We start from the raw sequence: 21292 nt of genomic DNA, 5'->3' as shown, positions 1-21292 counted from the left end.
CTCAGAGCCATGCTCATGCAGCTATCCTGCTTCCAGTTCTGAAGGAAACTCATTCCAGACAAGATTCAACTTACTGCATATTACATGCTTACATACTATCTTTGTCACCATAATATTTCCTAGCCACAATGCTAACCATGGCTAATGGATTTTGTTGGTGTTTGTGTTGTTTTGTGTGGTTGTTTTGGGTTTGTTTTTTAATTTCTCAATGATAATGATTAAAACCATTTTGAAAATGTCCTTCCTAGGAAAACTTAGGCCCTTGTTTGCCCATTGAGCATCTTTGCAGCAGTGGATCTTTCAGCAGTCAACTCCTCTGAGACTTCCAAATTTGATATTTGAGTATTATATACCATTTGAAAGTTTTCAAATTATGTAGGAAAGCAGATGTTCATCAAGATGATTTCATTTTAAGGGCTGATGTATTGGAGATGTGCCAGTTCCATATAGTCTCTGTTTCTAACTGTGATAAATTGAGAGATATAACATCAGGCTTTGTTAGGTCTTTTGGTCCAACTTTTGTTATTGGCAGGGGTACAGGCATGAGTATAGGAAGTTTTGTATATTTTTGCCCCTCATGGGTGTGTTTCAACAATATAATTGGTGGGGTTTTTTTCAGAGAGGAAATGATGATTTGCAGATGAAGCAGAAATATTTAAGTTATGCTTATATATAAAGAGGTGTGACTGAATTTTACTGAGCCTCAGGGAAAATGAGAAAGAAATTGCAGTGTCAAGATCAAGTTTTAAAAACTATATTATGGAAATGCAGCTGTACAACCTCTGAATATCATCATAGTTGCCAGAAAGACTCATTGTAGAAGACACTGTCATTAACCTGCTTACTTGGAAGTGGGAAGCCTGCAGAGTTCATTGCAGTTCCTGTGCTTAATCCAGCATCCCTGACTTTGGTTCAGATGTTTAAATATCTCTAAGAGTAGCAAATATTGACTTTCTGATTTTGGAGGTTTTCTGATGTGATAAAATATGTTTAACTTCTTGGGGTTTTTTTCTGTTATTTAATACAAAATATCGCTATCCTATCATTTAATATGAAAATAGAGCACAATTTATATTTCAGGCTTTGCTGTTGTCGATTAAGTACATTGTTGTAAATGCGTGTGTTTCAGGATGATGAATTCTAAAGGTCTCCTTAAAATGTTGACTTTCTTTGCTTTTGGACTCATGCTTTTCCAGCTCTCAACTGGTGGTTGTGAATACTGTGTCTATGACTTTAGACACTTGCATGTGTTCAAGCGAGGAAAGTAATTTTCAAGCGTTCATGTCAATAAGTAAAGGCAGATGACTATTTTTTAGAGGAAGATTCTTTCCATCTTCAATGCAAATCAGTCTTTGAAATACGTATTTTCACTGACTGTGGTGATTGGAATATTAAATTCAATTCTTATTTAAGAATGTGAAATTCTAAATGGCAAATTCAGAACTATTTGTTCAGAAAGAAACCTCTCCCAACCCATTCCAGTGTTGCGTCTCACACTGCATATTTTATGGTGATCTCAAATACATTCAGATACATTCAAATCAAATAAATTATGATCCCCTGTTTGATATTTGATATTAATCGTATGATCCAGCTAGTAACTTGTCTTGCTTGTATATTCATGATCAAGAATGTTGCATCTTAGAACCTGACAGGTTTGTTCTATCTTTTTTTGTCTTTTCTTTTCTTTATATCCTTTTAATATCTTTCTATTGTATTATATATTTAAAATATATATGAGACTTTAGATGAGAGACAGGTAAAAGCAAATCACACATACTAGAATAAACCATCAAGAGATTATACCCAACATTTAAGGTAGGTTATCCTGAGAATTTCTAAACATATTTTATTAGTTCAGCCATCACCCTTTGCTTACCTTAAATTTCCATTGAACTTGGAGTAAACAGCATATTGATGGATATAGGAGAGTATGTCTATTTTGTATCACTCTTTGAACAGTTTTGGGGAATGTTCTTAATACTAGCAAACCTATTGGAAGTAATCTTAGCAGGATTGCTGAATCAGCCTTGTGAAAAAATGATGCTTAATTTTGTTATTTCAGTTGTCTCCAACCACATTCAAACTTGCTGTTATCATCTCCCTGTCTTTGTCTGAGACAGTTTTCTGGCTTTTACTTTTTTCATTGTATCCTTAGTAACAGTCCAGAAATTTTCATTACTGTATGTTTATATTTTCCAGTTTAGATCTCATCCAAAGATAATTTGGTAGAAACCTCTGGGTGGGACGTTGAAATACTTTCCAAAATAAAAATCAGTATTTTCCACAGTGAACCAAACAGTTATGCATGGTTAACATGAGTACATTGCCATTCTGAATGAAGTAACAACACATCTGCTTGAGGAGCAGGAACTGAAAGCTAATACAGTTTCTCTTAAACATAATTATAACTGAAGGCTTTTCCCCAGTAGATGTGGCCTCCCTACAGTCTTGTCATTTTTTCTGTTATCATGATAATAGACCCTCTTTCCCATTGTCTTAATGCCTAGAAATGTGTGAATGACCAAGATGGCATCCTTCCCCTAGGTGTCATGTCAGCTTTCTGATGACACTGGGTTATCTTGCCATACGTTGAGCTACTTGATCTTGATTCTGGTTGTGCCAAAGGCTTCCCCGGTTCAGTCATATTGGACGTATAGTTATTTCAGCCGAGGAAGCCAAAAGCAGGCTTGACAGTAGAAATAGTACTCCTGCATGCTGATTCCTATTGATATTTCTGCCTTTTTTTCCTATTCTCAGTGTCTAGATAGGCAAGGGCATAAGCTGAGACAAATGGTTAGGTTTTCTGTTTGGTTTGGAATTGGTATTTGTATTTGACCCTGGTTGTGCAGTCAGCTTTGGACATGTACAGAGCTCAAAGAGTGATTTGATCCACACCCTATAATCTTCATCTGAAGATTTACAATAGTCTTCATCTATAGATCTATTTAACCGCTCTAATTCTTTTTTCACCAATCAGTGTGATCCATAGTGTGGGAATGAAGCCAGCCAGTACAGAGTAGTGACCAGTTATGAGATTAGTAAATATACTGCAGTAATGATGAGGACTCTTTAGTCATAGTGCCCGATAGTGACTGTCTTAGGATGGGGAAAATACAAAGGGAGTCAGGACAAACTTTGCATTAAGTTTTGGACTATGACAGATGATGATTTCAGAAAGCTATCCAAAAGTGACAAGTCCCAGGGACCAAAAAACTGTCTGGGGTTTTGCACATCTACACTCTAGACTAGGAGTTTTCTGTTTCAAGTTGTGATGGAACAGCCCCATTCACCAGTAGAGGCTGGCAATTGACCTGCTCGAGAGCAGCTCTACAGAGAGAGAACTCAGTGTTCTGATGAACAGGAAGCAAAATATGAGCCAGCAATGTGCCCTCATAGCCAAGAAGGCCACTGGCATCCTGGGATGCATCAAGAAGAGTGTGGCCAGCAGGTCAAGGGAGGTTCTTCTCCCCCTCTACTCTGCTGTGGTGAGGCCTCATCTGGAGTCCTGTGTCCAGTTCTGGGCTTCCCAGTTCAAGAAGAACAGGAAACTTCCGGATAAAATCCAGTGCAGGGCCACCAAGATGATCAGGGAACTGGAGCATCTTCCTTATGAGGAAAAGCTGCAGGATCAGTGACTGTTCAGCCTGGAAAAGAGGAGACTGAGGGGGGAATCTCATTAATAAAGGTATTTTAAAAGTGTATGTCAGAGGCCATCACTTTTTTCTGTAGTGTCCAGAACACAAAAAGATCCACTTAAGGAAAAATTTCTTTACTGTAAGGGTGAGGGAGTCCTGACACAAGTTTCCCAGGGAGAGTGTGGAGTCTCATCTCTGGAGGTCTTTAAAACCGACCTAGGCATGTTCCTGTGTGCCCTGGTCTAGGTGGACCCGCCTGAGCAGGGAGGTTGGACTAGCTGATCTTTAGAAATCCCTTCCAGCCCCTGTCATTCTTTGATTCTGTGACTGAACTATCAAAGAAGATGTGAAAGTCATCCTAGAAGGATTCTCTGAAAACAGATTGCCTAAAAGAAAGCTTAATGTCCCAGGCACAGAAATCTAGAGGAACTTCTGATTGTACTTTTGGAGGAGATAAAAAACATGCAGCCTGCACTCTGATGATCTGATAAGATCTGTAAAGATATTAGAATGATACATTACATTATGTTGAAAACCTGAGTTCCAGACTTTCTTATTGAGGGGATGTGCAACCCTGCATGTTTGCACCTTTATTTCAGATGTCTGATTATGTGCAAATGCTACTGCTACAAGGCACAATCTGTAGGCTGAAGAATTACATCACTCTGCCAAGCTATATTTGGCAAAGGATGCTAATTTGAGTAAACATGTGGTACATGAGGCTGAGCCCCACTTAAATCCTCATCTTTGTATCAACTAGTTCAAGCAGTAGAAGTACTATGTGTTAACAATATCTGCAGTGTCCAGAGGGGTTGGTACTGTCTTACATGAAGCAATATGCAGTCCTATAATGAGAAGATTTCCCCATGAAAGGTTATGTAATCTCATAGAAACAGCAGAATAGCTAAACATAGTCACCACTCTTGCTGTCAGATGAGGACTGCAGACACAGAGATAAACTGACTTTCCCAAGTTTACACAAGGTATCCGTAGCAGAACAAAGATCTAAAACTGTATGTGCTTCATTTTTCTTGTTTATATTGCAAATGTATTTTTATTCTCTCTGAAGTCACACTTCATGTGTTGCTTGATGTTTTTGGATCTGACCCATAGCTTGCTGAAACCGTGGGAGGAATCTTTCATCTGACATCAGTATAGTTTGGACAAATAATTTCGAACTTGAATTCCAGAAGGAGGAAATTTTGTTTTCCTGTGTTAGTTCAGAGTTAACAGAGTTAACAGAACTATGAATTTGAAGGCAGAAGTCCAAAGAGGATTGCTGACTGTTTATCAGTTTATAAAGTCTGCTAGAAGGGTGGTTTGGTTTTGTTTTTCTTTTTTTTTCTTCATAATGTGAGGCTTTGCTGCAGGGTATGCCATTTGTTTCTGGTGGCTTTGTAACATAGCTAGGCTTAACACAAGAGAAAGGCTCCAAGGCCTTTTTCATTTTCAGTACTTTCACCTCTGTTCTCCGGCACTTCCTTTTATTGAGGCCAGGAATTCACTTTGGATGGTCCTTTTGCACATCTTGCCACTGGCTCTAATTAATAACCTGCTTCTAAAAATTCCATTCATTGTCTTTTTGTCTTTCCCCCACCCCTTTTTTTTTTTTTTTAAATTTAAGAGACAGTTCAGGATAATTACTGCCTTTAAAGTTTTATGAATCACAGTGTTTGACATCTTTGATGTTGATTGATTTTCAGAAAACTGCACTTTTTGTTCTAATGTTCAATTTGTCACTGTTACTTGCAAACAAATAAGAGATTTAAAACCCCAAAGATGCAGATGTTCTTTAGCTCTGCTGCCATCTGTTTTCCTGCCTACTGGATTCCAAGACTAACATTTGGGCATTTTAATGAAGATACGTTTATAAAATATATAAGTCTAAAAATAGAATAGAAAAGAGGTACAACAGAAATTATTTAAGTCGATTTTTATATCACTTGTTCATAGAGCAATAATTGTTCCAATGGCATTTATTTTCACGATAAACTTGTCTTTAACTAGAAGATTCAGGTTTTGCTCAGTTATATATAAATTGCAGATCAGGAAACTGAGATTTCCATGGAAATCTCCCAAGAAGGGAGATGTCACATTAATTTACTTCACAAATTTTACATTGTGACATTTAAACAGCATTCTTTCTGCATGTTAGAAAACCATACACTTGCCTGCACTCATTCAAGTTGTAGATCAGATATTTGAATTGTTCATACATTTTGGTAGAAGCCTGATCTTGCACTACAACAAATTATGTTTTAGAAACAGTTCATTGAAAAGTGTTGAAATGGTAAGATTTCTGGAGAATAAAATCTTATCTGGTTTATTAAAATAATATTGAATTACTTCCCTATTTATCTAGATAATATCTGTATTTAAATCATTGAGATATTTTTTGGTAATACTTCCTCAACAGGTGACAGATTGAACTGCCCATCCTCTAGTTGGCAATTCAAAAAGAAATATGCAGTCCTAAGTGCCTTCATCTGTACTATAATGAAGTTTATAGTAAACACTGCTAATCCAGTGTGCTTAGAAGAGATATTTTGGGAGATAAGATTTCAGATACTTGTGGCTACTCATCTGTTACAAGAAGATTAGGCATATTTTTGGAATGAATAGCTTGCTCATGTTGGCTTCCCCTTCTCTCAGGATTTAAATTTATCTTGTCTTCTTGTCTCATCTCACTGAAATATTTACCATTTTTGGTCTTCAGTATTAGTATCGTTTGTCCACAATCATTTGAATGCATCCAGTTTACCACAAACTTCCAGCAAGGTTGAGGCAAATCCTTGCTTGGTATAAATTTGTCCATTGATCTTTTTAAGATTCTGTAACTTTTTATTGAATCCTTATTTTTTTAATCTACGTTACTGACTGGCCTTTGCTTTGGTGATTTTCTCTTCTGTTTTTTCTAAGCCACTGATTACTTAGCATGTATATCTTATTATATTAATGTCATGTTCCACAACCATCTCATAGCATTTGAGCACACCAGTGATTCATTGCACACTGATATTATTAAATAATCTATTCCCCAGAAGAGACTCTTTTTTCTGTATCAGTTCAATCTCCAAAAGATTTTGGGTCAATATGTCCTTTGTTCAGCCTCTCAGAGGCCAATTATCAACTACGATGGTCCAAGGACTGCATCAGAATATGAAGATATGTTGCAAAGCTAAGGAGTTAATGCCAACGATGTCTGAAGGAAAGAATAGTTGCATGTTCTCCAGCAGCTGAAGCCTCAAGACATGTCAAAGACTGACCTAGTATGTACAAAAAAAAGTATTCTTTGGAAGGAAAGCATGCACTTCCTTCAAAAAACTGAGATATCCAGAGCTTAATAAGACAACTACTACTTGAACATCCAGAGGCAGAGGTATACCTATATTATTGATAGTTTCAGAACCTTCTAATTCTGCCTGTAGATAAAATCACCACAACCTTTGTCAATTCTTGCACAGTCAGTGAATCCAGGGCACATGTTAGGAAAGCAAAGACATTATTCAGAGATGACAAAGAATATTATATGGCTATTAATTAAAAAAAAAAATCTCCCCAAAAATCCCAAAACCACAGACAAAAACATCTTGCCAGTAAAATGTACATTTTATTTTGATTCAGCCATGGCAGTAGGAAGGAGAATGTTGAATGATATGTCAGTGTATGTGCAACTGTCAAAATCCTTGAAAAGTCTGTTCAATTTCTCCATTTCTGCACCATAAATTTGTGAGTCTCTGGCTTCAGAAGGACTTGCTAGATCATGGAGCACCGGCTGGTCACTGAATTCCACTTGCTTCTTTACAAACTGTACAGTGTTATTGGCAACTTTTGGACGTGCAAGGCACACCTGCTGGATGTTTATTCTAATGTCTCTTAAATTCAAGTAATATGGTTAATGTGACCTGGCTCAAGACTGAGAAAAAACAAATTTCTCTCAAATCCAATGGAATCTTATCGTTTAAAGTACGTAGTGCTGCTAAGACTGTTTCCTTTGAGCACACTTCACACTACTGTCTAGGAAGTCAGTGGAACTACTGATATATTTAAAATAAGCAGGAGCTAGACAGGAGCAGGAGGTAGACAAGGGTGATTTTTCTGTTCCAGCCGCATTACAGCTTGCTTCCTCCCTGCTTTCTGATCCTAGCCAGGCGGTTGGACACATCACATCTCTTGTGATACTGAACTGCATCCACCAGAAATCAAAGTGGAAGCCCTGCAACACCGGATTTGCTTAGCTAATCCAAATTGCCAGAGGAAGGAAAAGCTTAATGCTTATTGCTTTGTAGGATTCTTTGTTCTACTTTTGTAATTGTTTGGATTTAATTACACCACAAAGTTTATCTGCCATGCCTTTGAACAGAACACACACATGCAGAGTTTCTTTTCACTATTGGCTTCAGGCTGCTAATTTTGACACCTTTGTAATGAATCTATTGGTTAGATGCAAAGCTGCAGGCTTGTCAGGACCTCAGGAAATCAAGAAGGAGGTTGCAAAGGTGATAGATTAGCAGGAATCATTTCCAACTGTGCTAACTTATTTAAAAGTAGCAAGTATTTGAAAAGGGAAAATGGTTAGTGATTACCAGAGAAAGTTAATGCTTTGTGAACTGAAATTGAGCACTTAAAATCATCTTTCTGAATGCCTATAATATTTATGATACATCCCTGAAGGGCCAAATAAAATCTATGGAAATATTATATTGTTTCCACCGCCCAGTGTTTCCTACTAGCTTGTTCTATACATTCAGAGTGGCAAAGTCAATTAACAAAAAAGCCATTTCTCCTATATTAATTCAGAGGGGAGGAATATTTATGACCAAATTTATGATGCTAAAATTTACAGCACACATCTCCTAAACTTCAGAGTTTATAAATGAAAAGAAGTAAGTGCCTTCATGTGATAATTCAAAACCTACAGCTGGTAGACTACTGTTAGTGATAGCATTTAAGTGTTTGAATTCTTGGTTCCCATTGGAATATCATTGCCTTTACATTTTTCTATTATGAAAACAACTGTGACTTAAATAGCATTGTGGAATCTAAATAGGTCTGTTATTTAAGGCCAAAGGGGACAGATAAATGTAATTCATTTGATTTTTCAAGTAGTCAATGAGAGAAGGTAAGCTCTTAAGCAAACTCCTAGTTCCAGATTCTTAAACTTTAAAACTTTCTTCTAAAGCCTACTCCTCTATTGATTCAAGTCAGTAGGACACCTACCCTTCAGGTGAGTGACTGAAATTTCTAGTAAACTTTTATAGATTTATTTATTTCTCCAGTGACTAAAAGAAATTAAGATAAGTGTGCACATATCTTGGAAACCCATAACAAAATAAATGAAAAAAAGAATCCCTTTCTTGGATGACAGACTGATATGTCCATAGGAATAATTCTTAAAACAACATGACTGATTTTCACTGGAATGCATATCCACAGCACAATATTTACACTGCAAGAATGGATTATGAGTATGTTTTTTCTTTTTTGAGAAATCTATCTAAAATGTTCTGTATTATTATTAGCTGTCTTAAAAGGTCTTGAGGAACAACTAAATGCAAAAATCAACATGATAGTGAAAAAAAATGACATGATCTAGACATATCTTTTCACAATAGTATAATGAGTATAATGAGGAAATGTGAGTTGCTCACTGTCTGGGATGAGAACCGACTACTGGATCTACTTATAAAAAGGCTTTTTTGGGGATGAAAAAAAAAGAAAAAAACCCAACTTTGTCATTGTGGTAAAATCAAACTGTGGAATCAGCCTGAAGAAGCACAGTGAATATTGTTCTACCATCAAACATCATCTGTTAAAACTCTTATTTGTCTAATATTTAAGTATTTTTATTTTATTTTTATTAGAATGATATGGGAGGTCAAAGGAGCCTAATAAACAAGTGGACTACTTTCCTGAAAGCCAGGCTTGTGTGTTCAATTCCTGGTCCTGAGGGAGCAGACACGCATTTTGATGAGCTGCGTAAGTTCTTTTGTCTTTAATGGCCTATTTTGACATCAATATTACTTGGGATTTTTTTGTTGCTTGTAGAAGGACCATGTCTTATTCTGATATTAATTCTCTTCCAAACAGTGCTGATAATATCTCTGACTTTTATCAGAAGACTTTAATTATGCTTGGAATTAATCTGATCAGAAATATGAGGAGTTTACCCTTTCACTCCAAAATCTGGAAACTGAAAGTCTTATTTCATATAAAAACAAGACTATCTGCAATTGACGAACTTCAAAATCTTTGCATAAATTCACATGGGAGAAGTTAAAATTCAGAAAAAAAAAGTAAAGCTTTGTTACACATTTGCAAATCTCCAAATTATAAATGATTAATGTGGAAATATTCGATAGATATTTAATAAAATATTTTTCCCATTGCAGAAGATATATTCTTACTTTCCACAAGAGATGAGAGAAACCCGCTTGTTTATGGAGTCTTCACTACAACAAGGTATGCATTAGGATCACGTTTGCCTCTGGAAACAAATGCTGAGGATCTTACTTAGGCCTTTTATTAAACTATTCTATTACTAGATCCTGATTGCTGGGAACAGTGAGAGACTGAATAAGATTTATAATATTGGGGCTGTAGTCACTTAGGACGATATTCTGAGAAATGGAAATGATAAATGTTGTGCCTCACTTTTGAGAATTATTGTGAAAATGTTAACAAACAAAAGCATGCTAATTTATTTCAGTTTTGTCTAGCTGAATTTACAAATTTTAACCATATTTAATGACCAGCCAATAGTTACTATTTAAGACAAATCATTGTCATGAAGTATTATTTCTCTAAGCAACAACTTGACATCAGCTGTTTCTTAGGATGAAAACTCACTTTCTTAGGATGAAAACGCACTATGTTCTAAAGTGATTTTTCAGTTATTTTTTAGACAGGAGTTGATGGAAGAATTACTCATCTTTATCTCAAGGGGATAGATTAATTAATTAGTGACTTTTTCAACCACAGTAGTGAGATGTTCCATAGAAAATTATCAAAAAGGAAATTAATTCTTTTTTTTGTCTCCAGAACTTTTGAATTAAGGGGCATGTACACTGAAGACATGTTTGCAAAATGTATATCAATCCATCTTCATTTTCAGCTCTGTCTTCAAGGGCTCTGCAGTTTGTGTGTACAGCATGGCAGATATCAGAGCTGTTTTCAATGGCCCTTATGCCCACAAAGAGAGTGTGGATCATCGGTGGGTACAATATGAAGGTCGCATCCCGTATCCCAGACCTGGTACAGTAAGTGTCTCCTTAATTACATACTTCTATTTTTACTCAAAAGCAGTCATACTTGACACTCTCCCACCCCAGACTGGTAATTTATATTTTCCACTCAGGATATTTCAAATTATCCTCTCAACTTTTTCCTTTCTGTTGACAGCTAAGACTTACACCTACCCTCTAGGTATATAAATATACATTTTTCCATGTCTCTGGGATAACTTTGTGTCCAGACTGTCTATTTCCTGATTTCTGTCATATTGTGGTGTCCTGCTGTACAGATGAATTTCTCTCTAATGGGATCACCTCTAAGGCATCAACACCTCATAAAAAGCTAAAGGCATTTATTTATGGTGTATTAAGTTGTGATAAGGTATTTTATTTGAAGTCTTGTATTTCTGTTATCTTTGTGTCTGTTAAAATCCTGTTCCATGAGATACGGTCATTGATTCTATTATGTGTCTTTTTGCGTGCATCATGTTTTGAAGTGAAAAAATGAGTTAGTTGATGGAGGTTAAATGGGATGAAAGAAATATGATAGGAAGGAAAGAGAAGTTTAATACCTGGAAACACTTCTAAACTCCTGTCTCTTAGGCTTCAAAAGTAACAAGTAGATCAAAAACAGAGAGGGAAATTTTGAAATCGTTATTAAAGAATTCTTCCCCCATTTCTGTCTAGGTGTTAAATTTGGAAACACACAGACCTACATTACAGCTGAGGAAGAAAATAGTATTTCCAAAAAATACATCTCCTTTAAAAAAGTCATCATAATTTTTAGCCACTTTTTGTCTGTAGAATGTAAAAGAGCAATGCTTTAAGAGAGCTTTACATTATTTTGGTCAGGTGTTCAGTGCTGCTGGTACCTTGTCTAGAAGCCATCTGGGTGTTTCTGCGTTATTTTTCTGACACCAGAACTGGTGGAACCTTTGTTTCCATCCCTATTATCTAGTTTATTTTGCTCTTTCTCTTCCACATATTTCTTCATGTCTCTCTGTTTGCCATCATCTTTCCAATGAACTCAATTGTATAGTCCAAGCCCATGCTGTTTGCTGCACTCGCTAATCCCAGGCTTCATCAGGTCAGGCCCTGAGTTCTGATTCCCTCCTCTCAGCTGCAAGAGAGTTGCAGAGAGCAGCTGTCTCTGTGAAGAAAAAGGCAGATCCAGAGACTCATTTGGCCTGCATAGGATATGTGTTGATGGAGCAAATACACTCCTAATTTAGGCAATTTAGGCACTGCATGCTTACATGTCTCTCTCATGCAGAATATATAGTGCCCCCAGAAAAGGAGACTACATTTATTTATTTTTTTAAGCTTGTGCAACTCCATTACTGGTTAGGAAGTTCAGATGCGTTCAGATTTAAGTACAAAAATGGTGCCAGTGAGAACAATAGCTGGTCTCATGGCATCTAAAGAGATTAAAATAAGTCTCTTGAAAAAATCAGAGTGCCCCATAAGGATGAACACTCTGCACAGATAGACGGGTCATAAGCTCATTGCATTTTTTAGTGTATTAGCCATCACATGGTTGAGCTGGGATTCACAAGGAAGCAAACATGTCATACTGAAGCATGTCAATGCTGATCTTTATCTCTGATTTGAATATCCATGCTTGCAACTATTTAAAAGTTAGCAAGTTTAAAGATAAATGGATATTTCCCATAAGCTGCTTCTTAACTCTCCAACTGCTTCCTTTAAGCACCTGATAACGGTTGTGAGAAAATAGTCTCATAAAAACCCTTAGGACCTTCATACTCAGTGGATTTCTATAGGAGCTTGTCTGAACAAGGACTGAGAAGGGAAGTGTAGATCACTTTCCTCCGAGGAAACATATCTGTAATACTTGCCATGTAGATAAAGTAGATGCATAGTTATTTGTCTATTGTCTTAGTGAGCTGGATTGGAACATACTTCAAGCTCAGTAGTTTAATATAGGGTATCCAAATAAGCAGATTCATGCCATGGTCTCTTTGTATACTGGGCTATGCCAGACTTTTAGATATGAACAGATTTAGGCTGGGATCTGAAAAAGCACAGTGCTCAAAGGCAAGGACACCAAGCAGCATGTGATGCCGCTGCAGTGTGAATGCTGAAATGATTAATTAATTAAAGCTTAATTTCATAATTTCTTGCCAGCTATGAGGTGGTTCAGGAATGCTCAGAACAAAGCCAAAGAGGGATAACCTCTCCTTTTTTAAGTTACTTGAACATTTTTTAAATTGAAGCTCTACATAAGTGTTGCCTGCAGTTAAGCATAACCAGCACTACCCTGATTCGTATTTCTTATATTTTAAGTTACTGGTGATCTAAAAATGGCTATAGTAGGAAATGCATTTCCTTTGATGTTTGGCTTTGAGAGAGGCATTGACTTCCTTTCAGCATTTATACAGAAGCAGGAGACTGCTTACCCTAATTTAACTTTCTGCTCAGCTGCCTTTATCTCCTAAGTAAATAAAGCTGTTCACTATGGAGGCTGTGACCACTTTGAAATTGAAATTTTGACAAAATGCTTCCTGTGGCAATTTGTGTCTGAGATAAACTGCCACCATAACCATGATATCATGCCTTGGCAATGCCCAGGGTGTCATAGAATGGGCTGTCTGCCCTCTGGCATTGTGAAACCCCCTGAACAGGGTGCTGGGCATTTCTGGCACACTCCACACCACTGAGGCTGCAGAACATACAGCATTTCTTCTCTAACTTTTCCCACTGGTATTAAAGACCAAGAGGAAATAATGGGAATTAAACAGAAGCACGGCTTCCAATCTATTTCAATTTGGAAGCTGGGAAAAAAAAGGACAGAAAAAACCTGTGTCAGGCAGGCCAGACACAAAGGGTGATTTGAAAACCAAGGGAGCTTTTGCTCTGTCTTCTGTAACTCTTTAAAAATTGGACTGACATATCTGCAGCTGTCCCCAGATAACAAATCTAGTTTTCTTCAGTCTCTTAGGGTTTCACCCAAGAAATTATCCATTGATAGTCATCTGGGACTTTCTTTAAAGTGTATTCTGTATTCTGAAACAGAGTTTTCATAATGCTCTCACAGTAATCACAGCAGACATTTTAACAAGATTTTCAGTGAATTGGAGGGAAAAACCTTTTCTAGCTTATTTCTTTAGCTGTAACTATTTGCAGTACCAGAGCAACTCATACTGCCCATTTGGAAATTCTGATGGTGTACGCAGGAGTCATCTTCATTTTGTTGATGGTGAGTAAATGTCATTGAGGTCAGATTTTCAGAGTAATATCAGTGTTTAAAGATGCAAATTAACACTTAGTCTATTCTACTGATGGACACAGGACTTTAGCTGCCATCCAAGGCAACACCAAATGTTTTTGATAGACCTAGATATTTTACTAACTGATTTGCCAAAGGTTCTAAACACAGCTCTAAATCAACAAAGTAAGATTCTTGCAGTCTGAGTCAGTTCTTTTCCACAAGAAGAAACAGCTTAGCACATTACTTTTCTTCATTTGAAGAGTTTTATGTCTCACCCCTTTCCACTCCAGATCTGAATATGGACCTGAGTTCCTGAATTTTTGGATATTTTTTTAAAAAACAAATTCCTTTCCAAGCTCTAAGATTCTCCTATGATCTATTTCTTGTTCCTTTTTTTAATTTCCCTCTATTACTTTTTCTCCTTCCTTTATTTCTTCTGCTAATCCAGTGCACAGGCTGATTGAGATGTGGTGTCCATTCCATTAGGGTTTGACTGTGCCACAGAGAAACGTTGTCTGCCAAAAAGCCTCCCTTATTCTCTCGTCTGGTTATTTTTGCTACTTTAATAAGTGTGGTCATAAAACATTGAGGGTTGTACGGGGTTTCCCTTGTTATTTTTAGACTTATCTTTCTCTTGCACCTGATCTTTTGTGTGATAGACTGCATTCTTTGCTTCTCCAATTCCACTTTCCTTTGATCTCCCCACTGTAAATGAGGTTACTTAATTAAGTGAAATGTTTCACTTTATCAGTTTATTTTCCTGAGAAAGCCTCCTCCACCTCCTCTTACTTACCAACCTCATGTTCTCCCCGGCATGAGTGGCCTTTCAATTCATAGCAGCCTTTTCAAGTGCTGCAAACCCAGCAGAGAATTGCAAAGTGCCACCTGCAAAGCCAAGTTCACTTGCTTAGCTGGTCTCAGCTTAGTTAGCCTCAGATTAATGGTCTCTTGTGTCAGCTTTTTCTATCAACAACACAGGTGTGTTAAATGGTAAGTCAATACAAAGTACTCAAGACAAACACTGGAACAGAGTGGAACAAATCTCACACATCCAATGAGATGCAGACTCTTAAAAGAAAACCCAAAGTTGACTTAATTTTATTTGGTAGGGATCTTTGGTTTGTGCTTTTTTGTGGCAGGCTGGAGTGAGGTTGATTACATTTAAAATTTACACTGTTTGCACCCTATAGAACCTTAATCATTACCCTCTCCCACGCACTTTTCCATGCTCACTTTGAATAGCTGTAAGGTTGATGTGAAAGTCTTCCTGATGAGTGCTCAATTCCTCTGGGACAACTCGTGCATCCTGTAGAGAAGCATTAAGACTTTTTACAGACATATTTAAATATAAAATAGATTTTGCAACTCTCATCAGACTACAGAGGAGTCACATGGGTTTTAGGCCACTCAGGAACCCAAGTTTCCTTGGATTGAATGCCTTATGGTCGAATCTCTTATGACATAGAAGTATCTATACCCCAAAAGTCATCTCTTAGCTGTCATCTAATCCACAGAAGATCATAAACTTATAAGCACTCTGTTTCTTAAAGTACTTATTGGAAGTTCATCCTAGTCCTCAGTGTTAGATCTTAACCCCTCAGAACTCAGATTTTGCATTTCATTATATACTCTACAAATAAAGTTCAGTGTATTGAGTGTCTGAGAGGTTCCCATTTAACACAGAATTGACTTGTGAAAAGTAGTTCTTCTGTTTCTCTGCATTTTACTTGATGGATCAATGATAAGGGAAGATATTTGGAGCTTGGAAGATTTTACATCACAGGAAAATGCTGTCTACAAGGCCATATCTCCTTGCTAGTTCAATATTCATTTACCAAGAGTTTGGGGGAAAAAGGACCATGTGGTTAATTCATTCCCTCTGAAGTAGGGACTGGTGCTCCAATTCTTACTACACTTAAAATAGAGATCTTTCCATAGGAGAACAGATTTTATCCCTTCCTGGCTAACATCTAAGTAATGTTCTTACTACTTTTGGCTAAGCTGAGAGGTAATTATCCGGTGAAAAGCAAACACCTTCAGCAGGAAGGAATGAGAAGCTCCCAGGATGATATTGGTCCACAGGCCTGGAATAGAGGGACATTTTCCATAGAAGGAAAGCCCAGACTAAGACATCTTATTCCCCGATATGGGAAAGATTTAGGAAATATTTTGATCCTTAGTGTTTCACCCTGGCTACTTCAAATGCTCCCAAGAGGGTGACTTGCTGGTGTAGTACTTAGGTCTCCTTGTGAAACACATAAAAATTCCCAGTCTTCACATTGCAAAATCCACTCAACAGATGCCTACTGCACTCAATATTATCAAGTCTCTGTTGTGTATCTAGCCTATGGGTGTTTGAGTCTCATTGTTAAGTTAGTCAAAGTCTCAATGTGACACATCAATTTTAAACTGGGATTTTCAACACACTTGAAATAGAAACCCCTGCCAAACTCACAGGGAACAGCATACTGCTTTAAAATTGTCAGTAGACAGAAGTGCTGCTAAAGATGCAGAATTAAATAAAAGGATGATTTGTTACATACCCTATAGTTAGATTCCCAAACAATTGTCAAACTTTAATAGGTGTTAGATCCAGCAGTTCTTACTGACTCCACTGGATGATGTGAAGTGCTATGCATTTTGGCAAATTGGAGGTTTATTTAGGAGCCTAAATTCTGGCACCAGCTTTTGAAAATCTTGGCCAGGGTTCCCACATCATGTTAACACAGTCACACCGTATGTCTCAGTATTGTGTGAGATCTACACATCCAGCACTATGCTAAGCTGCAAATTTAATAAGACTGGTAAAAAAAAAGGAGAAAAGCTTACATATGTACAGTGTTGCTAAGTTAGTGTGTGTTTGCTTTTATTTGAGAAAGATTAATCTTAATTTACCACCTCCTGATTACATTTAGATAAAAATAAAAGATGGGGTAATAAAAGGCATCTTTGTAGATCATCTGGGATCAGGAGTTAGTCTAGGTTGATTAATGTCAAATCAAGCTCACACAGAAGGCACTAAAAGAACTTCAAGTAACTATTGAAATAATTCGTTAAAGGTTTCGTGCCACAAAGTTTGTCTAGCAGTTGAAAAGAGAGGCCCTTAGCACTTCCAACTCTGTTTCTGTGGGGGTTTTTTTATTTACTTTTTTCCTTTTTTTTTGTCTGTGTCTACTTTTTATTACTTAATACATATCTTTGTATCATGTTACCATTCACAACAGTGAAGGCCTAAGCAACCTCAGTAGAATAAATTAGATGGTGAATAAGTTTCTTACAGGATTCTTATCTAAGAGTGCTAATTTTACTAATTAAATGTAATTAAATTTTATTGATGTAAGCTATCTAGAAGAAAAGTATAAAGTCTGAACTAGTTGTTTAAACTTTTCTATCAGAAGGGAAGAAATAGACACCTTCACTGTGCAATTCACACACAGCCAAGATAAGAATCCAGGTCAGGTGGGATGAATCATATCCTCTTGCAAAAGCAGGAGGAGCATGGTGATGATGTAATAAGAACTTTTATGGATCCAAATTCTGTTACAGTCCACATCAAAAGCCACTGCCAACCTGTTCCTGTTACATTTAATATAAATGAAAATCTCTTTGTCTCCAGTGGGAGATGTAACATATCTGAAACAGCATCTGCTGCTGATATTGTGAATACATGTCCTCTGGGAACTGGGCAGTGATCACTAGCACCATCATGAGACATGCAACAGGATATGAACTCACTTTTTCAGAGGTGAAAGGCGACTTCACTCACCCACTTGTCCATGCAGCTTTTACTATCATACATCCTATTGATTGCTATGAAAGGAAGCACAAGCCTACAGGAATTGTTCTGCAATGATGGGTGGACACAACTTTAAAACAGCTGCCTGAGGACTTTGCCAAAGGGTGGCCAGAATTAATTTTTCGTTCCCTTGTTCCATCCATCATGCCACAGTGAGCGATGTGTCTGGAAATAAATTCCTTGGCCAAGCATAACAGGCCAAGCATAACACCTGTCCAGCTGTTCTTGGTGGTCATGCTGTCTTAGGATGGGATCCAAAGCCCACAGAAATAATTGAAAAGGTCCTGTTGACGTAAGCGGATCTTTGGATCAGATCCTTCATCCTTGTTTCTCCTAAATTATCTGTGTAAGTTGGCAAAGATTTCTGTATATCATGCATGGTAGGGTTTGGGCTTTTGCGATTAACAGCTTTTTAGTTTTGTATTGGTAGACGTTTTATCCTGGTGGTTTTTAATAAGTGATATCATTGATCTTCCTTTGTTGATGCATTTTTGGCAAAAACCTAGGACATCTTAAAGACTCATGTGGCTACTCTCATTTTTTCCCATAGAAAAAGTCTTCTGGGTTTGAGCTGTGAATAGGTGAACAATATGCAAATTTCCAGAAGATGCAGTCTGCAGCTAGGAGTAGTGACTGAGAGCATGTACCACAGAAAACGCACATAAAAGGAAAAATCAGTCTCTAGTACACAGTGAGAGGGGAAAGTTACTGCATGGATGGGGAAGGGAAGTGAATTTCTTTTTCATCCTATATGAAATGAATTGATGCAAAATTTTGATCCAAAGGCAGTTAAATCATATGTGTTTCTTTTGATTCTAACAAACTTTGATTCAACCCTTGCAAAGATAGACATGCTTTTGAAATCAGTAGACAGAAACTCAGACCTTGGTTATTTAAAGGCAAGGAGAAATGTTCATCCTGCTCATACTGCTTATGTAGCAAATGTGCACACAATTCTTTAGTTATTTTTCTGTCTGAATAATTTATGCTATATGATGGTTCACTTTATTTCTTTACATCAAAGTTGAAAACCTGTATTGTTTTGTTTTGTCACAGCCTTTCTGTTGTCTCTTTTACTATACAATACAAAAGCATGTATTTCCTTGTGAAATTATTTAACTGATATCTACCTTCAAAAACAAAGCTTATTGCTGTTTATTCACTGCCAATGGCTGGTGTTGTGTAGCTGTGAAAAGGGAGTTTACCATTAGTGGAGGAGGGACACACTCAGCCCGTTTGTGCTGTGTGTGCTGGTCTCTGATGCATATGTTTTGGATAATGCCAAACCTTACATAATGGAAAAAATCCTAACTGCAGGTCCTCAACTGACACCATAGATTGAACACGTGGAGATCTGGAAATGTGACCTGAAGTCTTCTCAGTTAAAATTAGCCATGAATGAGGATTGTAGGCAACTTCAGGGTGAATCTTAGCTTTCATCTGTCAGAATGAAAAGGCATTATTAAACCACATTTCGTTCTTCACAGACTGTGTTATAGCTCCACCTGCCAGGAAACACAGGGATTACATAGTTAAATACGTAGAAGAAGAAACTATCATCAGTTTATATGTGAAACGGTGTTATCAATTGGAATAGAATTTCCAGGTCATCTTATTATCCAGGGTTTGTAGTGCCCCATTAACACATCTAGATGTCTCCAGAGTCAAAACACAAGATTTTTTTTCTTGAATTAGAGACTTAGTGTATGACAAAGGATGGAAAAGAGGTACAAACTGCCATGAGAAGGAAAGCAGAGATAGATGAACATGAGAGATGATGGGTCACCAACATGACTGACCTGGGCTCACTCTGAAAGCCACAGAAGGGAAAAATTTGAAGGAGTTTGAAGAGGTAGGTTTGTGGGTAATATTCAAACAAGATGTATGAGAACCAAATGACTCTGTAAGCCAAAGAAACAGCTGAACAGATTAATCAGTATGGGTCTAATAGAGATGAGAGCCAACCCCAGCGATAAATGAGGGAGTGATAGCTATAGCAGTTGTCTGGACAAGAAGATGATGGTACTGTGCTATTCAAAGACAGAGAAAAGAATGCTGAAGCAGCTGAGCCATGAGCCTGGGCAAGAGTTTCAGCTATATGAATGAGTAAGGAAAGTCACATCGGAGAAATAATGAGCTACAGGGATCATCTGGCATCTAGAGAATCTGTGTTTTTTAGGGAAAAAAAAAAAAAAAGGAGGTGTAGGAGGTGCAATTCATGGAAAAAATATGGCCTCTGATTGCAAGACATATACAGGGAAAGGATAAATGTCAACATTTCAGTCTGGAAAGATGAACATGGTTAAAGCATTTACTAGGGCCCTTCTGTCCCAGTAACTGAGCATATCAACCAAGACAAATCAAGCCATTAGTCTAGCGTCTGGGCATGCTGGTGAGGATCTTGCCCAATTCTGACTCACTGCATCAGTAAGACAGAAACTCAGCCTCGATAGGAGGAAGAGAAATACGAAAAGCAGAAAAACTTTGACCTAGGAGATCCTGCAGTTTAAATACGTGGGATTATCTGATGATAGCCACGGGAGGGCACTGTAGACTTGCTCTTGAAACTGTCACACTGATGCTGCACTAAACTTGTTCAGCATGTAAAAAATTTAACAGCATGTTGGTACCTGTGCCTTGAAATGAGAGCTACTCAGCACAAGAAGACTCCTTCATTCCAGGCCTGATTTCCTTGTCTTCGTAAAATACCCAATGTGATAAGGTAGGGAACGAGGAAGTGAAATTCATTGCAGATGTACTGAGCCCATCCTGAGAATTTCTGTGGTTTAAAAAAATGAAGCAATAGTGGTCAAGTGATGCTTTGGGATGAGAAAAAAAATCCCTGAGCAACCTGATTTCTTACTAGCTTCACAAGTGTTCTTGCAGAAAACTCTATTTCTACTTGAACAGGGACTGAATTTGTGACTTATTCATAAGACCAAATGTCCTGTGGCCTGTGCTATTATGGTATTATATACAAGCAGTTTCTCAATATTTAAATAAAAATTAGATATTTTCCTAGATTACTGGATTGTTGTTAAATGGATAAATTTTGCTGTTTCTAATATATAATGATTAAAAAAAAAAAGTTAAAATGGCACGTTGGTACTGAATGTGTTGCTTGAATTATGATGATGATGATGACAATATTTTTAATGTATTTACATTATTTCTGATAGTGCTATGAATATTAAGGCATGTTTTGTACTCTCTTCAGGAACACTACCAGATGAAGAAACATAAAGGGTCTTGCTTGTGATCTTAAAGACAGTTTGTTGATAAAGCTGAACAACTTGTGGGGCTTTTAGTAGTTTGTGTTTACAGATATGCTAATGTAATAAATATAAATTAATTCTATTTTATCCAACATCAAACAGACACCTTTTTTTCTGATACC

At 37.2% G+C, this 21292-nt stretch overlaps 1 protein-coding gene across 8 annotated transcripts in view; it reads left to right on the top strand.

The window, feature by feature from the left end:
- Positions 1–21292, top strand: part of SEMA3D (semaphorin 3D) — a 141637-nt gene that overhangs the window by 96759 nt on the left and 23586 nt on the right. For all 8 annotated transcript variants that reach the window (XM_062019784.1, XM_062019790.1, XM_062019802.1 and 5 more), the window contains exons 9-11: positions 9503–9617; positions 10031–10100; positions 10753–10897. In XM_062019784.1, the coding sequence (XP_061875768.1) occupies positions 9503–9617; positions 10031–10100; positions 10753–10897 (330 nt within the window). The remainder of the gene's footprint in view (positions 1–9502; positions 9618–10030; positions 10101–10752; positions 10898–21292) is intronic.

Source organism: Colius striatus, chromosome 1 (genome assembly GCF_028858725.1).
Source record: "Colius striatus isolate bColStr4 chromosome 1, bColStr4.1.hap1, whole genome shotgun sequence".
In the NCBI taxonomy this organism is placed as follows: Eukaryota; Metazoa; Chordata; class Aves; order Coliiformes; family Coliidae; genus Colius; species Colius striatus.
Note: the sequence above shows the minus strand (reverse complement) of the source record. Positions and strands in the feature narration are given on the sequence as shown.